Source organism: Jatropha curcas, chromosome 6 (assembly GCF_041381405.1).
Source record: "Jatropha curcas cultivar XTBG-Jc1 chromosome 6, XTBG_Jcur_1.0, whole genome shotgun sequence".
Taxonomy (NCBI): Eukaryota; Viridiplantae; Streptophyta; class Magnoliopsida; order Malpighiales; family Euphorbiaceae; genus Jatropha; species Jatropha curcas.
The window spans coordinates 6,192,927-6,214,355 of NC_143156.1; the positions used below are offsets into that span (position 1 = coordinate 6,192,927).

The following is a 21,429-nucleotide window of genomic DNA, read 5'->3' on the forward strand; positions in this document are numbered from 1 at the left end:
CTTCTTTATTTTTTTCTACTTTCACCGACTTTGATTGCCCTACAATTTCTTTCCTCGCTTCTTTAGATGCCTATTCTTTCTTCTCTTTTTGTTAGTCTTGATTTTTCTTTTTCCTTCAAAAAAAAAAAAAAAAAAAAATCAATTCCAGCAGAAGCAAGAGAGATTCATTTTGAGTAATGGGTACCGCATATTGATTGATCATGATCACTATAACGACTATAATGACTATTATTACTATATTTCAATTTAAATGAATAGAAGCGAAGGCAGCTTGTTTTTTTTTTTTTTTTTTTTTTTTTTTTTTTTTTTTTTCTCTTTTGGATTTTTCATTTTGTATTATTTCATTATTATGAGTTTCAGGTTGTTCTTGCAAAAATAGATTTGCTGGTGTCAAGGATAAATTTTAGATGAAGAAAAAACTAGCCAATAGTTTTTACCATTCTCAGTCTTTAAGCAACTAAAAGCATCTCCAATGCAACCATGGATTGCAGCTGATGTGTTTTAATAAATAGAAATTGTGAATGGTGATGTGACTGAATGTGTATTTGTAAATGTTAAAATTTAAAAATGGCTTTCGAATGCATGAAGGAGAAATTGGTTTCAGAGCAAGAAGAAATTAATTTGAGCACGAACAATAGAAGGGAAATAAAAAAATAAGAAAAAAAAATGAATAAATAGAAAAAAAGACAAAAAACTGAGTTACTGTATTTAACAAACCCTCTAAAAATTAAGCGTGTAAGGGACAATGTCTCTCTCCTTTTCTTTTCTTTTTTTTTTTTTTTTTTTTTTTTTACACATTAGACTTATAAACAAAATAAACAATAGTATTGGAGAAAGTTTTTATATTTAATTTTCAATTTTTTAGACATAGCAAATAAATTAAAACAATCCATGATTGCATTGGACATGCTCTAAGCTAATAGGCCAATTGGAAGAATATATTAATGTAATAAAATTATATATTCAAATGATAAGAAGACTATGAGAATGAAAGAGCTCTAAAACCACATCAATTTTAAAATATATGAACGAGGAATTATTATGTTATAAGAATATGTTGAAATCTTTACAATCATGAGCAAACTCACACGGGACAATGGGGTACTTGGATGCTTCCACGAGTCATCTAGGGTTGCGTTCGGTTTATGGTCTGGTCCAGGGGAGTTTACAGATAATCGAACTTATGATCTAAGCCATTGTGATCAACTCCACAAGTCCTCCATACAATATGAGGAGTTCGCAGATGATTGAATCCATAACCTAAGTAATTGTGATCAACCCCACAAGTGCTTCACACAATATTTTTAAACTTATACATTAGTAATTATTAAATTTAATATTATTTAAAATTTGATTTTTTGGTTATAATAAATTCTTATTAAAATTGAATATACTTAGCCCATGCATGTCTCAAACCTGTAACATTCGCGTCATTAGCACGATGCTCTAACCAACTAAGCTAATAGGCCAATTAGAAAAATATATTAATGTGATAAAATTATATAACATATTTTTTCAAGTTATAAGAAGACTGTGACAATGAAAAAACACTAATACCACATCAGGAAAAGCTTACTTTTAAAATATATGTATTATAGTTTGAGGAATTATTAAGTTATAAGAATATATTGAAGTTTTTACAATCATGAGCAAACTCACACGGGGCAATGAGGGTACTTGTCCATTGCCTCCACATAATTTTTTTTGGATACTTCCACGAGGTGTCTATGTTGTGTTTGTTTTACGATCTACGGTAAATCCGACTAGTCTTCTTTTACCCTTGGAGGCAGAGGGGCTAACTTGAGAGGGTTTACATTGTGGAAGATCAAACACGTGACATATGTAATGGTGATCAGCCCCACAAGTGCTCCAGAACTCTAATACCACATCAATTTTAAAATATATGCATTAAGTTTGTGGAATTATTAAGTTATAGGAATATGTTGAAGTATTTACAATCATGAGTAAAGTCACATGGGAAAATGAGGGTCCTTTCGGATTGCCTTCACACATTTTTTTTATACTTCCACGAGGTGTCTAATGTCGTGTTTGTTTTAAGGTTCACGGTAAACTTGACTTAAACTACGTTCGCCTTTAGAGGCAAAAGGACTAGTCTGGGGAATTTGTGGATGACCAAACTCGTAACTTAAGCCATTGTGATCAACACATGAGTGCTCTAAACAATATTTTTAAATTTATGCTTTAGTAATTATTAAATTTAACATTATTTAAAATTTTGTTTTCTGGTTAAAAATTGTTATTAAAATCGATTCAAAAGTTCAATTTATGGTAAATTAAATGCTGTAGTCTCAAACTTGTGACCTTCGCGTTATTAGCACGACACCTTAACCAACTGAGTTAATAGGCCAATTGGAAAAAATATCATAATGTGATAAAATTATATAACATATTTTTTTAGTGAAAAGAAGATTATAAGAATGAAAGAGCTCTAATACCACATAATAAAAAAAGCTTAATTTTAAAATATATGCATTATAATTTGAGGTGTTATTAAGTTATAGGTATACGTTGAAGTCTTTAGAATGATGAGCAAACTCATACAGGGCAATGGAGTACTTGCCCATTACCTTCACAAAACTTCTTTTTTTTGGATACTCCCACGAGATGTTGAGGACCGTGTTCATTTTACAAGCCACGGTAAACCCCACTAATCCCTATTCTCCTTTAGAGGCAAAGGGGTTGACCCATAAGAGTTTGTGTTTGGAGGATCAAACCCATGATTTAACCTATAGTGATCGATCCCACAAATGCTCCACAAAATATTTTCAAACTTATATATTAGTAATTTTTAAATTTAATATTATTTAAAAATTGATTTTCTGGTTAAAATTTTTTATTAAAATCGATTCAAAGGTTTAATTTATGATAAATTGTATGTTGCAATTATCAAATTTAACGAGAAAATACTTGCGACCTTCGTGTTATTAGCGCTTCACTCTAACCAACTGGGCTAATAGGCCAATTGGAAGAAAATATTAATGTAATAAAATTATATAACAATATATTTTTTCAAGCGATTAGAAGACTATGAGAATGAAAGAGCTCTAATAAAAAATAATAAAAAAGCTTCATTTTAAAATATAGGCATTATAGTTTGAGGAATAATTAAGTTATAAGAATCTGTTAAAGTCTTTATAATCATGAGCAAGCTCACACAACACCTCCATTGCCTCCACACAATTTTTTTCTTTTTTTTTGGATACTTCTACAAGGTGTGCAGAGTCGTGTTCATTTTATGATCCATGGTAAATTCGACTAAATCCCCGTTCGCCATAAAGGTAAAAGGGTTGGCCCAGAAGAGTTTGTATTGCAAAAGATTGAACTCATGACCTAAGCCAGATGATCAACATAATATTTGTAAATTTATGCATCAGTATTTTTTAAATTTAATATTACTTAAAGATTGATGTTCTAGTTAAAAATTCTTATTAAAATCAATTCAAAGTTTGATTTATGGTAAATTATATGTTGCAATCAAATTTAAGGACACTTGACTCATGCAAACCTTCGCATTAGCACAATGCTCTAACCATGTGAGATAATAGTCCAATAGTTGGAAGAATATTATAATGTAATAAAATTGTATAAGATACTTTTTTAAGCTATATAAGTTTTTACAATCATGAGCAAACTCATAGGGCCGCGACCTTCGCATTATTAGCATGACGCTCTAACCAACTGAGCTAATAGGCCAATTAATAGAATATATTAATGTAATAAAATTATATGATATATTTTTTTTAAAGTGATAGGAAAACTATGAGAATGAAAGAGCTCTAATACCACATCATAAAAAAGCTTAATTTTAAAATATATGCATTATAATTTCACAAATATGTTGAAGTTTTTACAACCAAGAGCAAACTCACACAGGGCAATGAGGCTACCTTCGCGTTATTAGCACGATGCTGCTCTAACCATGTGAGATAATAGTCCAATAGTTGGAAGAATATTTTAATGTAATAAAATTGTATAAGATACTTTTTTAAGCTATATATGTTTTTACAATCATGAGCAAACTCATAGGGGTATTGGCCCATCCATGTCTCGAACCTGCGACCTTCGACCCTAAACCCTAAACCTTCGCGTTATTAGCACGACGCTCTAACCAACTGAGCTAATAGGCCAATTAATGGAATACATTAATGTAATAAAATTATACGATATATCTTTTTAAAGTGATAGGAAGACTATGAGAATGAAAGAGCTCTAATACCACATCATAAAAAAACTTAATTTTAAAATATATGCATTATAGTTTCACAAATATGTTGAAGTTTTTACAACCATGAGCAAACTCACACAGGGCAATGAGGCTACCTTCGCGTTATTAGCACATGCTCTAACCATGTGAGATAATAGTCCAATTGGAGTAAATTATTAATGTAATAAAATTATATAATATATTTTTTGAAGTGATATTAAGACCATGACAATGAAAGAGCTCTAATACCATATAATAAAGAAAAGCTTAATTTGTAAATATATGCATTATAGTTTCATTAATATGTTGGGAGTTTTTGCAATCATGTTCAAACTCACAGGCGGCAATGAGGCTACTTGCCATTTTAAAATTTTTATTAAAAACGATTCAAAATTTTAACATATGGTAAATTGAATGTTGTAATCAAATTTAAGGAGACTTGGCCCAATGGCGCTACCTTCGCGTTATTAGCACAACGCTCTAACCAATTGAGCTAATAGGTCAATTAGAGTAAATTATTAATGTAATAAAATTATGTAATATATTTTTTGAAGTGATACGAAGACTATGAGAATGAAAGAGCTCTAATACCATATAATAAGGAAAAGCTTAATTTTAAAATATATGCATTATAATTTGAGGAATTATTAAGTTATAGGAATATGTTGAAGTCTTTACAATCATGAGCAAATTCGGGGTAGCCAATGGGATGCTTGTCCATTGCCTTCACATAATTTTTTTATGTCATGTTCGCTTTACAGTGCATTGTAACTAGTCTAGGAGAGTTTGCATTGCAAAGGACTGAATCTATGATCTAAGCCATGGTGATCAGCCTTGTAACTAGTCTAGAAGAGTTTGCATTGCAAAGAAGAGTTTGCATTGCAAAGGATTGGATCCATGAATTAAACCATGGTTAGATTGTTAGATTTATGGGATTGTATATTACCAAACAAATTCAAAGAGACTTAGCCCATGCGGGGCTAAGTCCTATGACCTTTGCATTATTGGTATAAGGCTCTAACCAACTGAGCTAATAGGCTAATTGTTTAAACATATTAATGTAATTTAATTATAGATATGTTCAGAAAAAGCCCTAATAGCACATCATCAAAAAAGTTTAATTTTAAAGTATTTGCGTTATAGTTAGAGGAATTGTTATGTTATAAGAATATGCTGATGTCTTTAAAATTATGGGAAAACTCACACGGAGAAATGGGGGTACTTCCCCATTGCCTTCACACAAATTTTTTCTTTTTTGAGATACTTCTACAAGGTGTCCAAGGATGTGTTTGCCCCGCAAATGCTATACACAATATTTTCAAACTTATGCATTAGTAATGTTTAAATTTAATATTGTTCAGAAATTAGTCTTCTCTCTAACCAACCGAGCTAATAGGCCAATTGAAATATTATATTATTAATAAAATTATATAATATATTTTTTTAAGTTATAAGAAGACTAAAAATAAAACAGCTCTAATACCACATTAAAAATATACGTTTAATTTTAAAATATATATGCTATAGTTTAAGGGATTATTAAGTTGTAAGAATGTCTCCGAAGTTTTTACAATCATGAACAAACTCACTTAGAACATAGAGATACTTACTTATTGCCTTGTCTTCACACAATATTTTTAAATTTATGCATTAGTAATTTTTCAATTTAATGTCAGTTACATCTCACCGCTGAAATAATCATTTTGCTCCCTCATAATTTTTATTTTCACTATATTAACTAATTTTAGTTTGATATTGCATTTTATTTTACGTATAAAGATTATTTAATCTATTAATTTTCAATGGCAGGTTAATTTATTTTGACTTGATTTCAATTTGTATGATTAATTAATTTTTTTAGTAAAACTATCCATTTAATTTGACCCACTTATCTATGTTTCTAAATTTATCTTTAAATTATTATTATCATTTTTTACTCTCATGTTGACTATATTATTATTATTATTTATATATATATGCATGTGTGGATGCACGTGCATGTATGAGATAATAAATTTTGCTTCCACTAATACAAATTTCTAGATCGAGGCCATTTAAAGTTTCCACAAATAATTGTGGGTCAAAGATATCGAATGACTTATAGAAAAATGTATAAAACCTGTCCAAACCACTCATACACCAAGTGAATCTAAAAAGTAATTTTTTTAAAAAGAAAATTTACTATTTTATCTTTTTTTTTTTTTTTCTTCACTGAATGGTTAAAACCTTTATAACTGAAATATTATTTTTATTAGTTTTATGACTGAAACCACACACCAAGAGTAAGTAAGTTAATGTCTCTAAAACTTACATCTCTTGTTAATTTTCACACATGTTTCCACGTCTGTGTAAATTAAATTATAATAATGTTTTTGAAGGTACTAATACCATTGTTTAAAAAAAAAAAAGGAGTAAAAAAAAGTGTTGCACACATAAAATTAAGATTGAACTCTTTCAACCATAATTATTGAAGTTCAAAATAGTGATTTTGGAAGTTTGAGCATACAAAAAGATGTAAAAAAAAAATACCTCCAAATTTAAAGGACGGTCATTAATTATCCATACTACTGTACAATCTCAAATTTTCAAAAAATATTAAAATAATATTCAAGAATATAAAAGATATTAAATTCCTGAAACAACTTATCTATTGAATTACATGATCTAAAATCAATTGTTTAGGAATAAACGACTTTCCTTCTAATAGCATGACTTCTGCTTCTGGGATACAAACTAGTCACCCCATCATTATCATCTTCTCTGAAAGAACAAGGCCTATCCTCATCAATTCTCCCAATCTTTCCTACCCGAACAGTATAACTCCTTTTCATCCCACAAAAATCATCTTTTTCGCAAGAAAACAATTGCAGAAGTTGTTTAAACTCTTCATCGTTCATTGCCCTTGAAGAATTAACACTAAAACTCCTAGGCAAGTGAGGGGCTCCAGCTCCACTGCCTGCGCTTCCATAGCCAACCTTACCACTGTTAGATAAATCTAACATTCCATTAACATAGAAATCTCTTGCCTTGCATAAAATTCTGATGGATGCTCTTGTAATTTGCATTAGCTTGTTCATCTTCTTTGCTTTGCTCCTCATGATTGATTTGTTAGAATAAAAATAAAAGGAAATTTGGTTGAGGTTATATCAATGTATCAGAGAGTTGTGGAATACTTTGAAATCTGTATATGGAAATTTAAGGTGAGCTTTATGAGATGGATTAGTGCTACTTTAAGGTTCAATTTATATGTATAAGTTTAGATTAAAAATGGCAGTTGAGCTCTTTCTTGGAAATGCCATTAATCATCAAATTTGGAAATTTCATATTAATATAATAAGTGAAATAAAAATGTGAGAGAATCTAGAATTAAAAAATTGTAATAATAATTTAATAAACCAAAAGGTTTGTGGTCTTCTCAGGTATGCACTGACTTTTCTTATCGGTCAATGTTTTACTGGCATAATTTTTAATTTTTTTTTTAAATTTTTCTTTTGTCTTTTTGTTAAATGAATGATTAAGGAAAAATCTTTATAAGGAATTATAAACCTTCTCGTGAATGTGTACAATGAAAATGAAATAATTTTATAAAAATTCAATCATGACTCTGCACTTTTACATTTTATTTTGACTGAGACTATAGATATTAGTTATTACTTAAATGTGAAAGTGTATATTTCTCGCATACTTACACTTAATTTGGATGGGGTGATGGAAGGGAAGGATAATTAATGGAAGAGTAAGGAAGGGAAATGGTATGGAGAGTTATAATAAAATAATATTGATGTATTGAGAGGGGTGAATTAATGGAAAGATAAAGAGAGATAATACATTTTTTTTTTGTGTTTGGAAGGAAAAGAAAGAGATAAATAATTAAAAGCAGTAAAAAAAATATTTAGTTAATTCCCTCTACTCCCTTACACCACAAATTGGAGTTTAGTAAAATTTGAAATTTGAGAGGTAAAAAAGGATTAAGACCCTTATTTACCTCCATCTTTCTTAACTCACCCCCTTTCAAACGGGATACATATTTTAGTTTCCTCTCATTTTCTATTATGCATTTGACCTTTAGAAAAATGTTCATAATTATTATGGGGGATTAAGTATCAATTATTTACCATTTGAATAATATTCAATTTACTTGTTGAACTTGGATATTGCAACATACAATTTATCCAAATTGAGTTTTCAACAACTTTAATAAGAATTTTTAACTAGCAAGCCGGCAGAAATGTATGAGTAAAACAATAGTAAAAGCTAACGTTTTTGGTCAAAATTAAAAGTAATTGTGATTTCTTGCTTACCCTCCTCTCTCTTTTTTACACATAGGTTCATATCCATGTTGTTCGTCATTGTAACTATGGAACAAGCTCAACTCATTGACATGATTGATGCTTGCCACACATGGAGGAGAACAAATTAGGAATAAATCAATGATTGTCATTGCACTTTGTTTCTTTTATTTAAATCTAACAAAATCTTAAACTTTTTAATTAATTGAGGGTTGGGAAATGCTTATCATGGTTTAGGAATAAAAGTCCACTATAATAACTTTGATCAATTTCAGTAAATGGATAAAAAAAAAAAAAACTTAATTTTATTAAATGGACAAAAAATGTAATAGATATTATAAAAAAAAAAACTTAATTTCTACCAAAAGGATTTAAATATGTAACATATATTAAAAAAGACAAAATTATAATCATACCCCTATATTTTACCAAAAAAAAAAATTACTTTAATATTGCTTTTTTGAAAATAGACTGTTAAATCCTCGTATTTTTAGTATGTTACACTAACTTTCCCTTTGATTCATTTCTTACAAATTTAAACATTAAATGGTCATGAAATGACCCTCAAATGAACAATACTCTCTTTCTCTCCATCTTCTCCTCCACACTTTTGATTTGGAAGGTTTCAATAGTCAACTCATTTTCTCCAACAGATCCTTGAACGATCAATCAACCGACCAACTTGCAATAAACCAAGCCTCAAACCAAAAGATATGAACAAAAAGAGCAACGGTATCACCTTGAAAATAAAGTGCCTAACTTACATCAAATTTTAGTAATAGCAAATTTTGAAATTCTATTAAAAAAAGTTAAAAGTACAACAATGTATATGTGGTAGTAATCTATAAATAAATTTCATAAATGAGAACTACTTAACATAAAGATGGTATATAATCAGAAAAAATAAAAAATAGAACTTACCCATTGAAGGAAATGCATTCTCAACTCTCAATTCTAGAATCTAAGTATAAGTTGAAGGTCAAAAACAAACTATGTTAATAGTATGTGATACCGCACTATCATTATTTCTCAAATACAACTAATGAGAATAAAATTTTATTATAACATTATTACCATTTTGAAGTTGGACGTGCTTTTGGTTGCGAAGGCAACATCAATTATTATTGAAATGAGATATTAAAAAACTAGCATAGACTTCGAACTTACATCCCTCACATTATTAACTTGACAATCTAACCAACTAAGCTAATAGACTAAACACTATTGGCACGACACTCTAACCAACTAAACCAATAGACTACATATTATTAGAAAATGAGCTAATAGGTCCGATGGGAAATGTTATTATTTTAGTAAGATTATGAATAATGTTGAACTTTCTTCCAAATTTTTAATAAGTATTATCTAATGTATCATATGGACCGTAGATTAATGCATATTTCCTAATTGGCTTCAAACTTTCCCAACAAAATTATTATTGAAAATGATATTAAAAGATTAGCTCATGGTATTATCTAATGTATCATATGGACTGTAAATTTGACCATATTTCCTAATTGGCTTCAAACTTTCCCAACACAATTATTATTGAAATGATATTAAAAGATTGGCTCATGTAGGTTTTGAACCTGACCTTCGCATTATTAATACGACACTCTAACCAATTGAGCTAATAGGTCAATTGAAAAACCATGTTATTTTAGTAAGATTATGAATAATGTTCAGGTTTCTTCTAACTTTTAACAAGTATTATCTAATAGGCATATGAATTGTGGTCTAATGTATAAATTTGACTATGTACTTATGGTGCCAAATTTCATCGACATAATTATTATTGAAATGTGAAAGTGATTAATTTTTAGTAAATGGACTAAAAATTTTGATAGATGCTACTAAATTGGCCCATGCAAGTTTCGGGTCATATGGACAAAAGAAAATTGCATCCCTCACGTTACCAGCACAACGCTCTAACCAATTGAGCTAATAGGCCAAATGAAATAAACAGGTATTATCTAACGGGTCATATGGACTGTGACCTAATGCATAAATTTGACTATGTATTTTCAGAGATTACTTATGGGGAATAAATGTCAATTTAGTCTATAAACTTGTTTAGCGGGATTAAAAAGCTCATTTTTTGACCTTTTTAACCCCTAAAATTGTTTAAAATGATTAAAAAAAAATACTATTTAAGATTTTGAGTTAATTTAGCCGTTGATTCTTTATTGTATATATAAACATTTAAGATTATAGTTGGGATTGGGTTATGTAATTTATTAAAAGAATTAATTAAATATAAATTAAAAGGAAACCATATAGGATGTATGCTTTACCTTGAATAACGATTTTAATTTGATAAATATATTTAGATTTGAACATTTTAAAATTGCTACGAAACTTATGTATTTTTCATAAGTTTGCATACAAAAGAGATATAAAAGTTTGCATACAAATCGTAAACATTTAATACTAGTGGAAGAATATCCCTATCATTTTGGTGTTTTGTTTCGTGGTGGGGAATGTCAACAACTTTGCCAATTCCTTTTATATATATACTATAACACATCTATTAAAATTAAATTTTATTTTTATTCTACTTATTTTTTTTATGGCGTTAGTATCTAATTATAAGTCAAATTACATATCTATCTACGTTTTGTACCTACCCAATTAAATATTTTATCTTGATTAATCCTTATATTTTAGTTTGTTAATTTATTTTTTAAAATTTATTTAATATTAATAGAAAATAATTAGGTAAATATTATTTTCTCTTTTTGTTTTAGTGTTTAATTAACTACAACTCTAACTATATATCTATTTATGATCTATAACTATTAAAACTAAAAGTTTATCCATTTATTTATCCGTATATTTTTTAATCTTTTTTGGAAATTTATTCAATATTTATAGAAAATAACTAGATAACTATTACTTCGTTAGTATCTAACTATAAGTCTAAGTAAATGTTTGTATAGAAGTTATATAGCTATCTATTAAAATTAAAAATCACTCTTTCATTTATCTATATATTTTAATTGGATAATTTTTTTCTAAATTTATTTAATATTAATATTATATTAATAACATATTATTAAATAACTTGATAATTATTAGTTTTTTTTTTACAAATCTACTCTACTTCCTGTATCTATAAGAATAAAAATTATTCTTTCATTTATCTATATATTTTAATTGGTTAATTTATTTTTTTAATTTATTTAATATTAGAAATAACTAGATAATTAATAGAAAATAACAAATAATTTGTTGAATAGATCATCTCTAACAAAACCTTTGCATTATTACATTGTTTGTTTTCCCTAAAACCAATGTAAAACACGAATTTATAATTTTCAATAAAAAAGTTTTAATTTCTATTTTTTATCATCAGATTCAATCCAATTTAAGTTTCATTTTCCTATTTATTTAGTCACCCGATTAGGTATATCTCATATTTAAAAATTTTCTCTATATAATTTTATTTCCTAGATTCTTTCCTGCTATTATTTAAAATCAATTTCAAGTATCTAAATATCTTCAATAATGAAATTTACCAACTCTTTTTTCCAACTATTTTTGGCTGAGTTTTAACATATTGTAGTTCCTCGCTATGGGGTTATTTTGATTAAAAAAAAAAAAAAAAAAACTTAATTACAAAGTTATAGATTTATAATATTATGCTATTGCAAACAATGTCATAGTCTTTTTATTACAAATCATTTTAAACCATTATTAATTATTTCAAGGAGGAGTTTTAATTGTTCTACCTAACAATTTAATAATTCATAATAGTTTATTAAAAATAATAATACAATCAACTATAATAATTAATAAAATAATATTTAAATACCCGCGCGTGAAGCGCGGTTTTCGACTAGTTATTCTTCAATGTTGAGCGCCACAGCAAGTGTAGTGAGTTCAACTGAATCTACTCAATTTTAAAATAATATCAATAAAATAGGATTAAATTGATTAAAAAAAATTAAAAAGTATGCAAAGTTTTTAATCTTATGGATCCCACTAAAACTCAAATTAAATAAATGACCCACTGACAAAACATTTTTAGCTTTGACACAAATTCTAATTTCTATGCAAAAAGAGGGGAAAAAAAATTCAAAAATGGAGAATTAATTCTCTTGCAGTACTATACAATTTCAAATTTCAAAAAAATATTTTATCAATCAAAATTCAAGACTACAACATTCAGTATTAAGCACAAACAATCTATTGAATTATATGATCTAAATTCCAGTCTTTTTCAACATCAAACAACTTTCCTTCTAACAACATGACTTCTATTTCTAAGATACAAACTATCCATCCCATCATTATCATCTTCTCTAAAAGAACAAGTCCTATCCTCATCAATTCTCCCAATCTTCCCTACCCCAACACTGTAACTCCTTCCCATCCCACAAAGATCACCTTGCTTGCAAGAAAACAATTGTACAAGTTGTTTTAACTCCTCATCCTTCATTGCTGTTGATGAAGAATTAACACTAAAACTCTTAGGCAAGTGAGGGCCTCCACTGCCTGTGCTTCCATAGCCAACCTTCCCACTATCAGCAAAATCTAACATGCCTTTCACATACAAATCTCTTGCCTTGCATAAAATTCTAATGGGTGCTCTTGTAATTTGCATTAGCTTGCTTTTCTTGTTTGCTTTGCCCCTCATTGTTGATTTTGTTTTTTAATTCTATCACTCTCTTAATCTCGACTTGAATAATTTATTTTTGATTTAAAAGATTATAAGAAAAAATAAAATAAGAAAAGATATGTCGTTTGGAGGTAAGGTATATCAACAGAGCAAGAACAGTGGAGTTAATACTTTGAAATCTGCATGGAAATTTGGAGATGGATTAGTGCTACGTTTGAGGTTTTATTTATATGTAAGATGTTTGGATTGAAAATGGGAGTTTTGAGTTCTTTCTTGGAAACAACATTATGATCATAAGAAAAATGTGGAAATTTCGGATAAATCTAACATTAAAAAATACCATTAATTATTAATTTAATAAACTAGTTAAAGGTTGGCGGTCTTCTAAGCTCTGCACTCTCTGTTGGCGGTCAATGTTTTATTGGTTCTTTGTCTTTTTTTGGTTGAATAAATAAGAAAACATGTTTGGTACAACGCTGCAGCTACATATATATATTGTGAATTATAAACTTGCAGAACATATTATATTATATATGTATGTATAACAAGCGACATATTGGTTAATATTTCAGAAATCACGTATATCTATATTTATATAACTATATAAAATTTAAAGCATATTGGATTGCGTGGCAAGGTTTTAAAATTTTAATTTGCTCACTTAGAATTGATTTTTTTAATTAAAAAAATAATTTTTAATATCATTTATAAATATTGATGAAGTGAAATTTTTAATATCATTTATAAATATTGATGAAGTGAAACTAACATCATTAATAATATTAATAATATCATATAATTTTGAATAATTAATAAAATTAATGTCATTAATATTTTAAAAATATTTCAACTTCTCTTTTTAATAAATAATAAACTTACTAATTTTTTAATAATTAATAAAATCAATAAATATCATTAATATTATTTTAAATATCTATAGAAAATATAACAAAATTAAAAAGATTTCAACATATTTTTATTTTAAAAGTAATTACTTTTTTATCAATATCTATTTTGGCTTTTTATTTTATTTATTTATTATTTTCTATAATTTAATTTTTTGATTTAGATATTAATGATATTTTCTGTTTTGTAATTGTTATTAAAATTAATATGATCATTAATGGAGCTGAAACAAAACTACAAACTATATTCTTTATAAAACAACAATCAAATTTAATTAAATAATTTAATTTAGTTTAATTGTGTCTAATTAAACTATTTACTTTGCATAGTAAAACAGACCTAAATAATTGTATAGATTGAGGAAAAAAAATTCATATTTTTCTAAATAATGGTATGAACTTAAGAAAAAATGTTTCATGTTTATAAGAAAAATGTTTCATGTTTATACATTTAAATTTATAACAAGTAAAATATATTAACCAAAATACAAATAGATCTTATCAAAGATCGGGTCAAAACTATATTTATCAATATAAATGGCCCATGCAGGTTTCGAACCTGCGACCTTCGCGTTATTAGCACGACGCTCTAACCAACTGAGCTAATAGGCCAATTGATTTTTTTTTCATCTTTTACATATACAAAATTTGACATTTGAGATGTTTAAGCAACTAAGAGATTGTAAACCCATGATATAGCCTTTTTGTTGTATGAGCTACAGCTTATTTGTTAATAATACATATATATATATACATATATATATATATATATACAGAACTAATTTTGCATGCTTATTATCATTTCATGGTTGTATGTTTAATTCAGCACTTGCATGGATATATCCAAGCATTAACTCAAACTCATCTATATATGAGCTTGAAAACGAAGTCCCAAACTCATCAAATTAACTCAACAGTTTGCTTCTTTTAATGCACTTTAGGTACTTTTAATGCTGTAATAATGTCATTTGACTAGGCATGGATGAAAAAGGGACACGACAGATAAAGCTAAAAGATTGAACTCTTCCAATGATAATTATTCTTCAAAGTTTAAAATATATGACAATTCTAATTTTTTACAAACAATATGAGAGTACAACAAGGGAGAAAATAAATAAATAAATAACTTTAAGTGTTCAAATTTTAGAGCAGAATTAATTCTGATGTACTACTTTACAATTTCAGATTTCTAAAAAAATATTAAAATAATCCACTAAAATTTAAGATTAATTTAACTCCTAAACAATCTATCATTGAATCACACTATCTAAAATCCATTGTTCAGGAATAAAATACTTTCCTTCCAACAGCATGACTTCTGCTTCTGGGATACAAACTAACCACCCCATCATTATCATCTTCTCTGAAAGAACATGGTCTATCCTCATCAATTCTCCCGATCTTTCCTACCCGAACAGTATAACTCCTTTTCATCCCACAAAAATCATCTTGCTTGCAAGAAAACAATTGCAGAAGTTGCTTAAACTCTTCATCGTTCATTGCCTTAGAAGAATTAACACTAAAACTCTTAGGCAATTGAGAGGCTCCACTGCCTGCGGTTCCATAGCCAACCTTTCCACTGTTAGATAAATCTAACATTCCTTTAACATAGAAATCCCTTGCCTTGCATAGAATTCTAATGGGTGCTCTTGCAATTTGCATGAACTTGTTTGCTTTGCTCTTCATTATGATTCTCGATTTGGTATTTTAGAGGAAAGAAGATAATGGATTGAAGTTTTAATAAAATTTATAGTTTGATTGATGATGTGGTGAAGGTTTTGGATATATCCTTATATATATGGTAGTTTGATAGTTAAAGTTCTTTCTTGGAAACTACATGTTAGCCTCTGAATAGACTTGGCCTTGATTAAAATCAAAGCATAAAAAAAAAATGAAATACATGTGGAGGAAATATGTATTATTTTATAGAAATGGTAATAAACTGAGAGAGAGAGGGTCTTCTACTTCATGCGCTGACTATTCTGTTGCTTTTAAATCCCGTTCAAAATACAAGTGCTAATATAATACATTTGGAGGATAATATTTTTTTTAATTACAAGTTGATTTTAAATAAAAAAATTGTAATTATTGATGATTAATTTTCAAAATTTTAGGTGAACTCAATGGTGTGCCGCAACATTAGTAAGTCTACATCGCACATAAGAAATTAGATTTTTCATTAGAACTGATTATTTTTATTCCAATTTCAAGTGATTAAGTTTCCAATCATTCTTGGAACTTTATCATTAACTTTTAGTTATTTGATATTACCTGCTTTGTTTCTCTTTAAGAAAATGATTCGAACATATTAATTTTTTAAAAATCCATAATATAATATCTAAATTTGAGACTTCTCACTTTTTAAAATAAGCGAGAAGACTAACCAGATCACCATAATTAAGGTTGTTTCAGTCTTAATGTCAAGACACGATAATATATATAATTATAATCATATATAAAATAACAGGAAATTAGACCATTTAATTAAGTTAAATAACAAAACTATAGGCCACATTTTATTTCATGCCACTAATATATACGTGGCTCCAACTAGGAACGACAAAAGAAAAATCAAATGTACAAAAATAACAAAATTTTATTTAAATTTAATTAAACTAATTTATCCCAAACAATATTATTCAGCATTTACTCCCCTTCTTGGTGTTTTTCATTCTATGAAGAACTTATATTTTGGTTTCAAGGTACTTATCAATGTCTGTTTGTCTATAATGAACATATTATAGTCTACTTAATAAATTAAAGAAAATAAAATTTGGAATGAAAATTTGACTCGTTTTGTCATTATATATATATTGTTGCGAGGGCATGGTCAACAACAGTAACATTACTCACAATATTTAATAATAACGAATTTTGTACACAGACTGGGTAAATAATGGACTGCTTGGAGTTTTGACTAGGTTTTCTGTAGCATTCAGATTTGTCGTCCTTTGGTCCAAATTTAATTAATTAGATTAAATTTTTCATATATGCCAAATTGAGTTGTAACGTCAAAGGAACCCAGTCAAAACTTTCTTTTTTTATTTTCCACTTGATTGAAGAATTTTTCAAGATTTTGTCATTGTAATTCAGAGATGAACGTGGACTCAGTTGTATCTCGTCTCACATGTTTCAAATTTATAATATTTTTGAATATGATAATTAAATCTCAAAAATTAATATATATATATATATATATATATATATATATATATATATATATATATATATATATATATATATATATATATTAAAATTTCAAAAGAAAGTATCACATTAATTAAAACTTGCTTTAATAATAGGATTAAATTATTGTCTGCAAATCCCCAAGGGATAAAATGAGATGGTAGTGATTATTTCTCTTTTAACCAGAGGCTTTAGTTCGAGCCTTGGGTATGGAGTCCTTTTAAACACTCGGGAGGAAGCGCTTCGCCTTTTTGTGAGCCTGCCGGTGTGAATCCGGATTAATCGGGTCACTAAGCTTCTAATACCGGATGATTAAAATAAAAAAAAAATTATTATTTACAATTAAATGGCTTCGGAACACTTCTTAAAAAATTTTTAATTTCATTTATTTGATTCATAGGTGCGGCCATGGATCCGATCTAGGTAAGTTTTTTCTTTTTTATCAACTTTTAATTGCTTTGATATATGGATGGACTCATGCATCAGGAACAAGTAGATCATTCCCTTTTATTATAATGAAACCAAAATGTACCCTCTATGGGCGGAAGAATTTTCCATGGGTACTTATATTTTGGATTATCCTTCTGCTGATCTTAGTCTTTGGCTTCTCTGTAATATTAGTGAGGTTTCATATCCGAGAATTTATTTGTAGTCTTCTTTAGAGCTTTAGAAATTGTGGTAAAGTTTCAATAGATATTATGCCCTTTGTCGAAACCGCATATCAAATTTCAGGTTGTCTTTAGGAAATAAAATTGTTTTGCTGATTTTTTTGGCGAAGAAAGATGTTAAAATATCTCAGAATTGTTTAGTTTGTTTTTTTTTTTTTTAATATTTTAGGCTATTGTATCGTTGTGATTTGAAATTTTTTTTATCTTATCTTAAAAAGAGATCATATTATGTAAGTTGAGCTTTTTCAAGTTTTTTTACTTATCATTTTCGAGTTAGGTTAAGTGTATTTAACGAACCTGATGATTTGAGTTTATTAACTTGGAAATGCTAAGTTTTCCTTAGATATAAATTAATAAAATAAATATATATTGCTGATGATAAAAAAAAAAAAAAAAAAAAAACTTACATCTAGAAGTGTAGATGGAGAATAGGCTAGAGAAAATAGAGATGGTCATGTAGGTGCCTCATACATATGTAATTCATGGCCATTGGGGTGGCACTGAAATGATAAGATTGTATGCACAAGTAGAGTGAAAATAATAAATAATAAATAATAAATTAGGGTAACAATATTGATATGGTGAGTTTGATAAGTAACACAATGGACAAATCTCTATAACAATTAGGAGTACTGTGATGTGTTTATAATTTTTTTTCCAAAAAATTAATTTCCCTATCTTTAACAAAAAAAAAAAAAAAATTCTAACAATAATCTGCCCTAATTAGGATTATAAATGAAATGAGCCGCTCATGAATTGCTTCAAGTTCAGCTCTATAAAAACTTTTTCAGACTCGTTCGATAAGCTTATTGAGTTGATTTATCGAGCTCAAGTAATAAATGAGTCGAATTCGAGTTCAATTCATTATTGTGAATCAGTTTTATCAAGCCAACTCGTGAGTCAGCTTTAGTTCACAAGTTAGGTCAACAAGCCAAATTTATTAAATTTATGATAGAACAACTTTGGCCTTTCAAAATGACTTTGGCTACATTTACAACCTTAACCCCAGTAAATATTAATAAAATTTTCAAAGGTGCATGCCTAATGCAACAGATATTACAAATATATAGTTTCTTTTTCTAGAGTAATAATATTGAAAATATTCTAATTAGAGTCTAATTATAATAATAATAAAATCCTTAAAACTTATCAACTGCTGATTAGTGAATATAAATATTGTTGACTATTTGATAATTGTTATGTTCTTCATGAAATGGACAAATTATGCATAATACAAAAGAAAGGCAAATCCTTAAAAAAAAACTTTATTTCAAACTTCCCTAAATGTGCTATACTTAATACTTCCAATAAACAAGTCCACTATATATATGCACTCTTGCTCCTTATATATCCAACGGTCTAGTTCCACCTATTTCAACACTCACACCTCCAACTCCTCCCCTCCCCCCCCAACAAAACATAGAAGTTCAATTTTTTTTTTATTAACTAGGAGGTGTAATTCCTTCGGATCATAGAGCGTAAAGGTTTTTAGTCTTCCTAACAAAGTGCGATCTCAGAAGTTCCATTTGATTTAAAAAAAATATGAGAAGAGAGGCAAAGAAACAAAGCAAGTTGGTTAAGATTCTATTAGCACCGATTAATGTTTTAAGGAAGACAACAGACTTTTACGCGACATGCGTCGACGATTGTGGGGCTAAGGTTGGAGCCGAAGGGGCAGTATTCTGTCCTGTCCCCAGTATGAGATTCACTGCTAGTTCGTCTATTTCACACAATGACAGAGAAATCAGAGAGCCTCTAAGATCAATGTCCGAGCAAAAGAGAGCTCGTGAAGCAGTACAGAAGTTGAATTCGAATATGTATGTACCAAGGAAGCAGGTGATGGTGACAAGTAGTTGTGGTGGGTATAGTGGGATAAATAAAAGGTACGGTAGTGTTGTAGTAGGGAAGCTTGGGGCAATTGAAGAGGAACATCCTTTGTTTTACGAGGAAGATTAATTTCTTGTTTCATTTTAAGGAGAATATATTATTTTGAAAGCTTCTTTTTTTTATTATTTACAAGTGTCTTATGACTGTGGATAAAAAAATTTTACTAATATTTCAATAATTTATGAAGAAAATGGATAAAATTAAGAAATTTTTTGAATAAAAAAGGGGAAAAAAATGAAAGCTTCAAACTCAAAGGAGATAGAGAAAATTCAGTAAGCAAAATGTAAGAGTAACTTTTAGTATATGTGCATGGATATGTTCAAATTGCATTAAAAGTTGAAGCTGTAAGTTTTGATAAAACAGAAAATATATCCCAATAATCATATTGTTGAGATCGTCTAAAAGTATAAATGTAAAATACTATGGCATTGGAAGATTGAAAGCTGGATAGAAAAATTATTGTAAAAGGGAGACAACTTGAATAGCACAGAGATGAAGAGGGGCAAAGTCGTATGAACGTAGCTTATATAGCAAAGTTAACCTTTTTTTTAAGAGGAGGGAGGCAATTGCCCCTTTCTAATGAACGTAGCTTCGTCACTGGCCTCTGAAAAGGGGCAAAGGATGTTGTCTTCTAACTTCTATGTTAATTTGATTTTATTTTAGTTGTGCTCGAATTTTTTCACCATTGTAAGAGCTTTTATCATTTCATGAACATGAGTTGATTTATAAACTATAGTTCACTTCTTCCGTCCATTTTTATCTATCTTTTAAATTTTTACATGGTAATTAAAAAAGTATTTAAATTACATAAATTATAGCAAAACAAATTCTCTAGTTTGACTAAATTACTTTTTATCTCACCTAATTACTCTAATTTAGCAATTCTCTAATACTGATTCACTAAAATTAAGAAAGGAAAATTAAGAGAGGGAAAGAGAGATGTGAAAAGATATTGTACTTATGAAATTTTAGAAATATTTTATGTTTACAGAGATCAAGATAAAATTGAAAAGATTAAGTACATAAAATTTTGAACAAAATAATTCTTAAAGAATGACGAGTAAAAATAGTTAATATTTTATTATTTTATTATTGTGACAGAGAATATTTTATTATTTCATCCATCTACTTTAATCTATCATTTAAAGTCTTTACACGGTAATTTAACTTTTTAATTTGACTAAATTATTCATTATCTCACCCAATTACTTTAATTTCAATAATTCTATCTTCATATTCTACTCCTAAAGTTAAGAAAAAGAAAAAGAAAGATGATAAAGATAGGTTTTTAGAAAATTATACCTTTTAATTTGATTTTATTGTTTCAAAAAATAAATTATTTAGTCCTTCGAAAAGTCAATTATTTAGAACTTTTTGTCTAAAGTATTTTGATTTTGACAATTAATTACAAAGAAAAGAGTCAAAAACAAAAAACTTTCCTATATCAACATAACTAGCATTATGCCCATGCTTTGCACCGGTTTTCTAAAGCTATGGTTTTTTTATAAATTTTATCGAAGTTAAATTTTAATTCCAATTAGTTTTTTCAAAAATTAATTTTTATAATGAAAGCTTTTAATATTAAATTCAAGATTAATTCTCATACTTACTTCTTAATACTAGGGTTTAAAATTTAAAAATATTTAAA

The 21,429-nt window shown here is 27.9% G+C and overlaps 3 protein-coding genes and 1 non-coding gene across 4 annotated transcripts; all 4 read right to left on the bottom strand.

Moving 5' to 3' along the window:
• Nucleotides 1-6,903: 6,903 nt before the first annotated feature.
• Nucleotides 6,904-7,346, bottom strand: LOC149495417 (uncharacterized). Its single transcript, XM_089723162.1, has one exon. The coding sequence runs from the start codon at nucleotides 7,321-7,323 to the stop codon at nucleotides 6,904-6,906; it is 420 nt and encodes a 139-aa protein (XP_089579288.1). The 5' UTR covers nucleotides 7,324-7,346.
• A 5,304-nt stretch (nucleotides 7,347-12,650) lies between these two features.
• On the bottom strand, nucleotides 12,651-13,312 carry LOC149495418 (uncharacterized). Its single transcript, XM_089723414.1, has one exon. The coding sequence runs from the start codon at nucleotides 13,151-13,153 to the stop codon at nucleotides 12,743-12,745; it is 411 nt and encodes a 136-aa protein (XP_089579540.1). The 5' UTR covers nucleotides 13,154-13,312; the 3' UTR covers nucleotides 12,651-12,742.
• Nucleotides 13,313-14,578: 1,266 nt separating this feature from the next.
• On the bottom strand, nucleotides 14,579-14,652 carry TRNAI-AAU (transfer RNA isoleucine (anticodon AAU)). Its single transcript has one exon. It is a non-coding gene; the product is annotated as a tRNA-Ile (tRNA).
• A 529-nt stretch (nucleotides 14,653-15,181) lies between these two features.
• Nucleotides 15,182-15,800, bottom strand: LOC105650881 (uncharacterized). The gene has a single exon (XM_012237841.4). It carries the CDS (start codon nucleotides 15,724-15,726, stop codon nucleotides 15,322-15,324), a length of 405 nt encoding a protein of 134 aa, XP_012093231.1. The 5' UTR covers nucleotides 15,727-15,800; the 3' UTR covers nucleotides 15,182-15,321.
• Nucleotides 15,801-21,429: the final 5,629 nt, after the last annotated feature.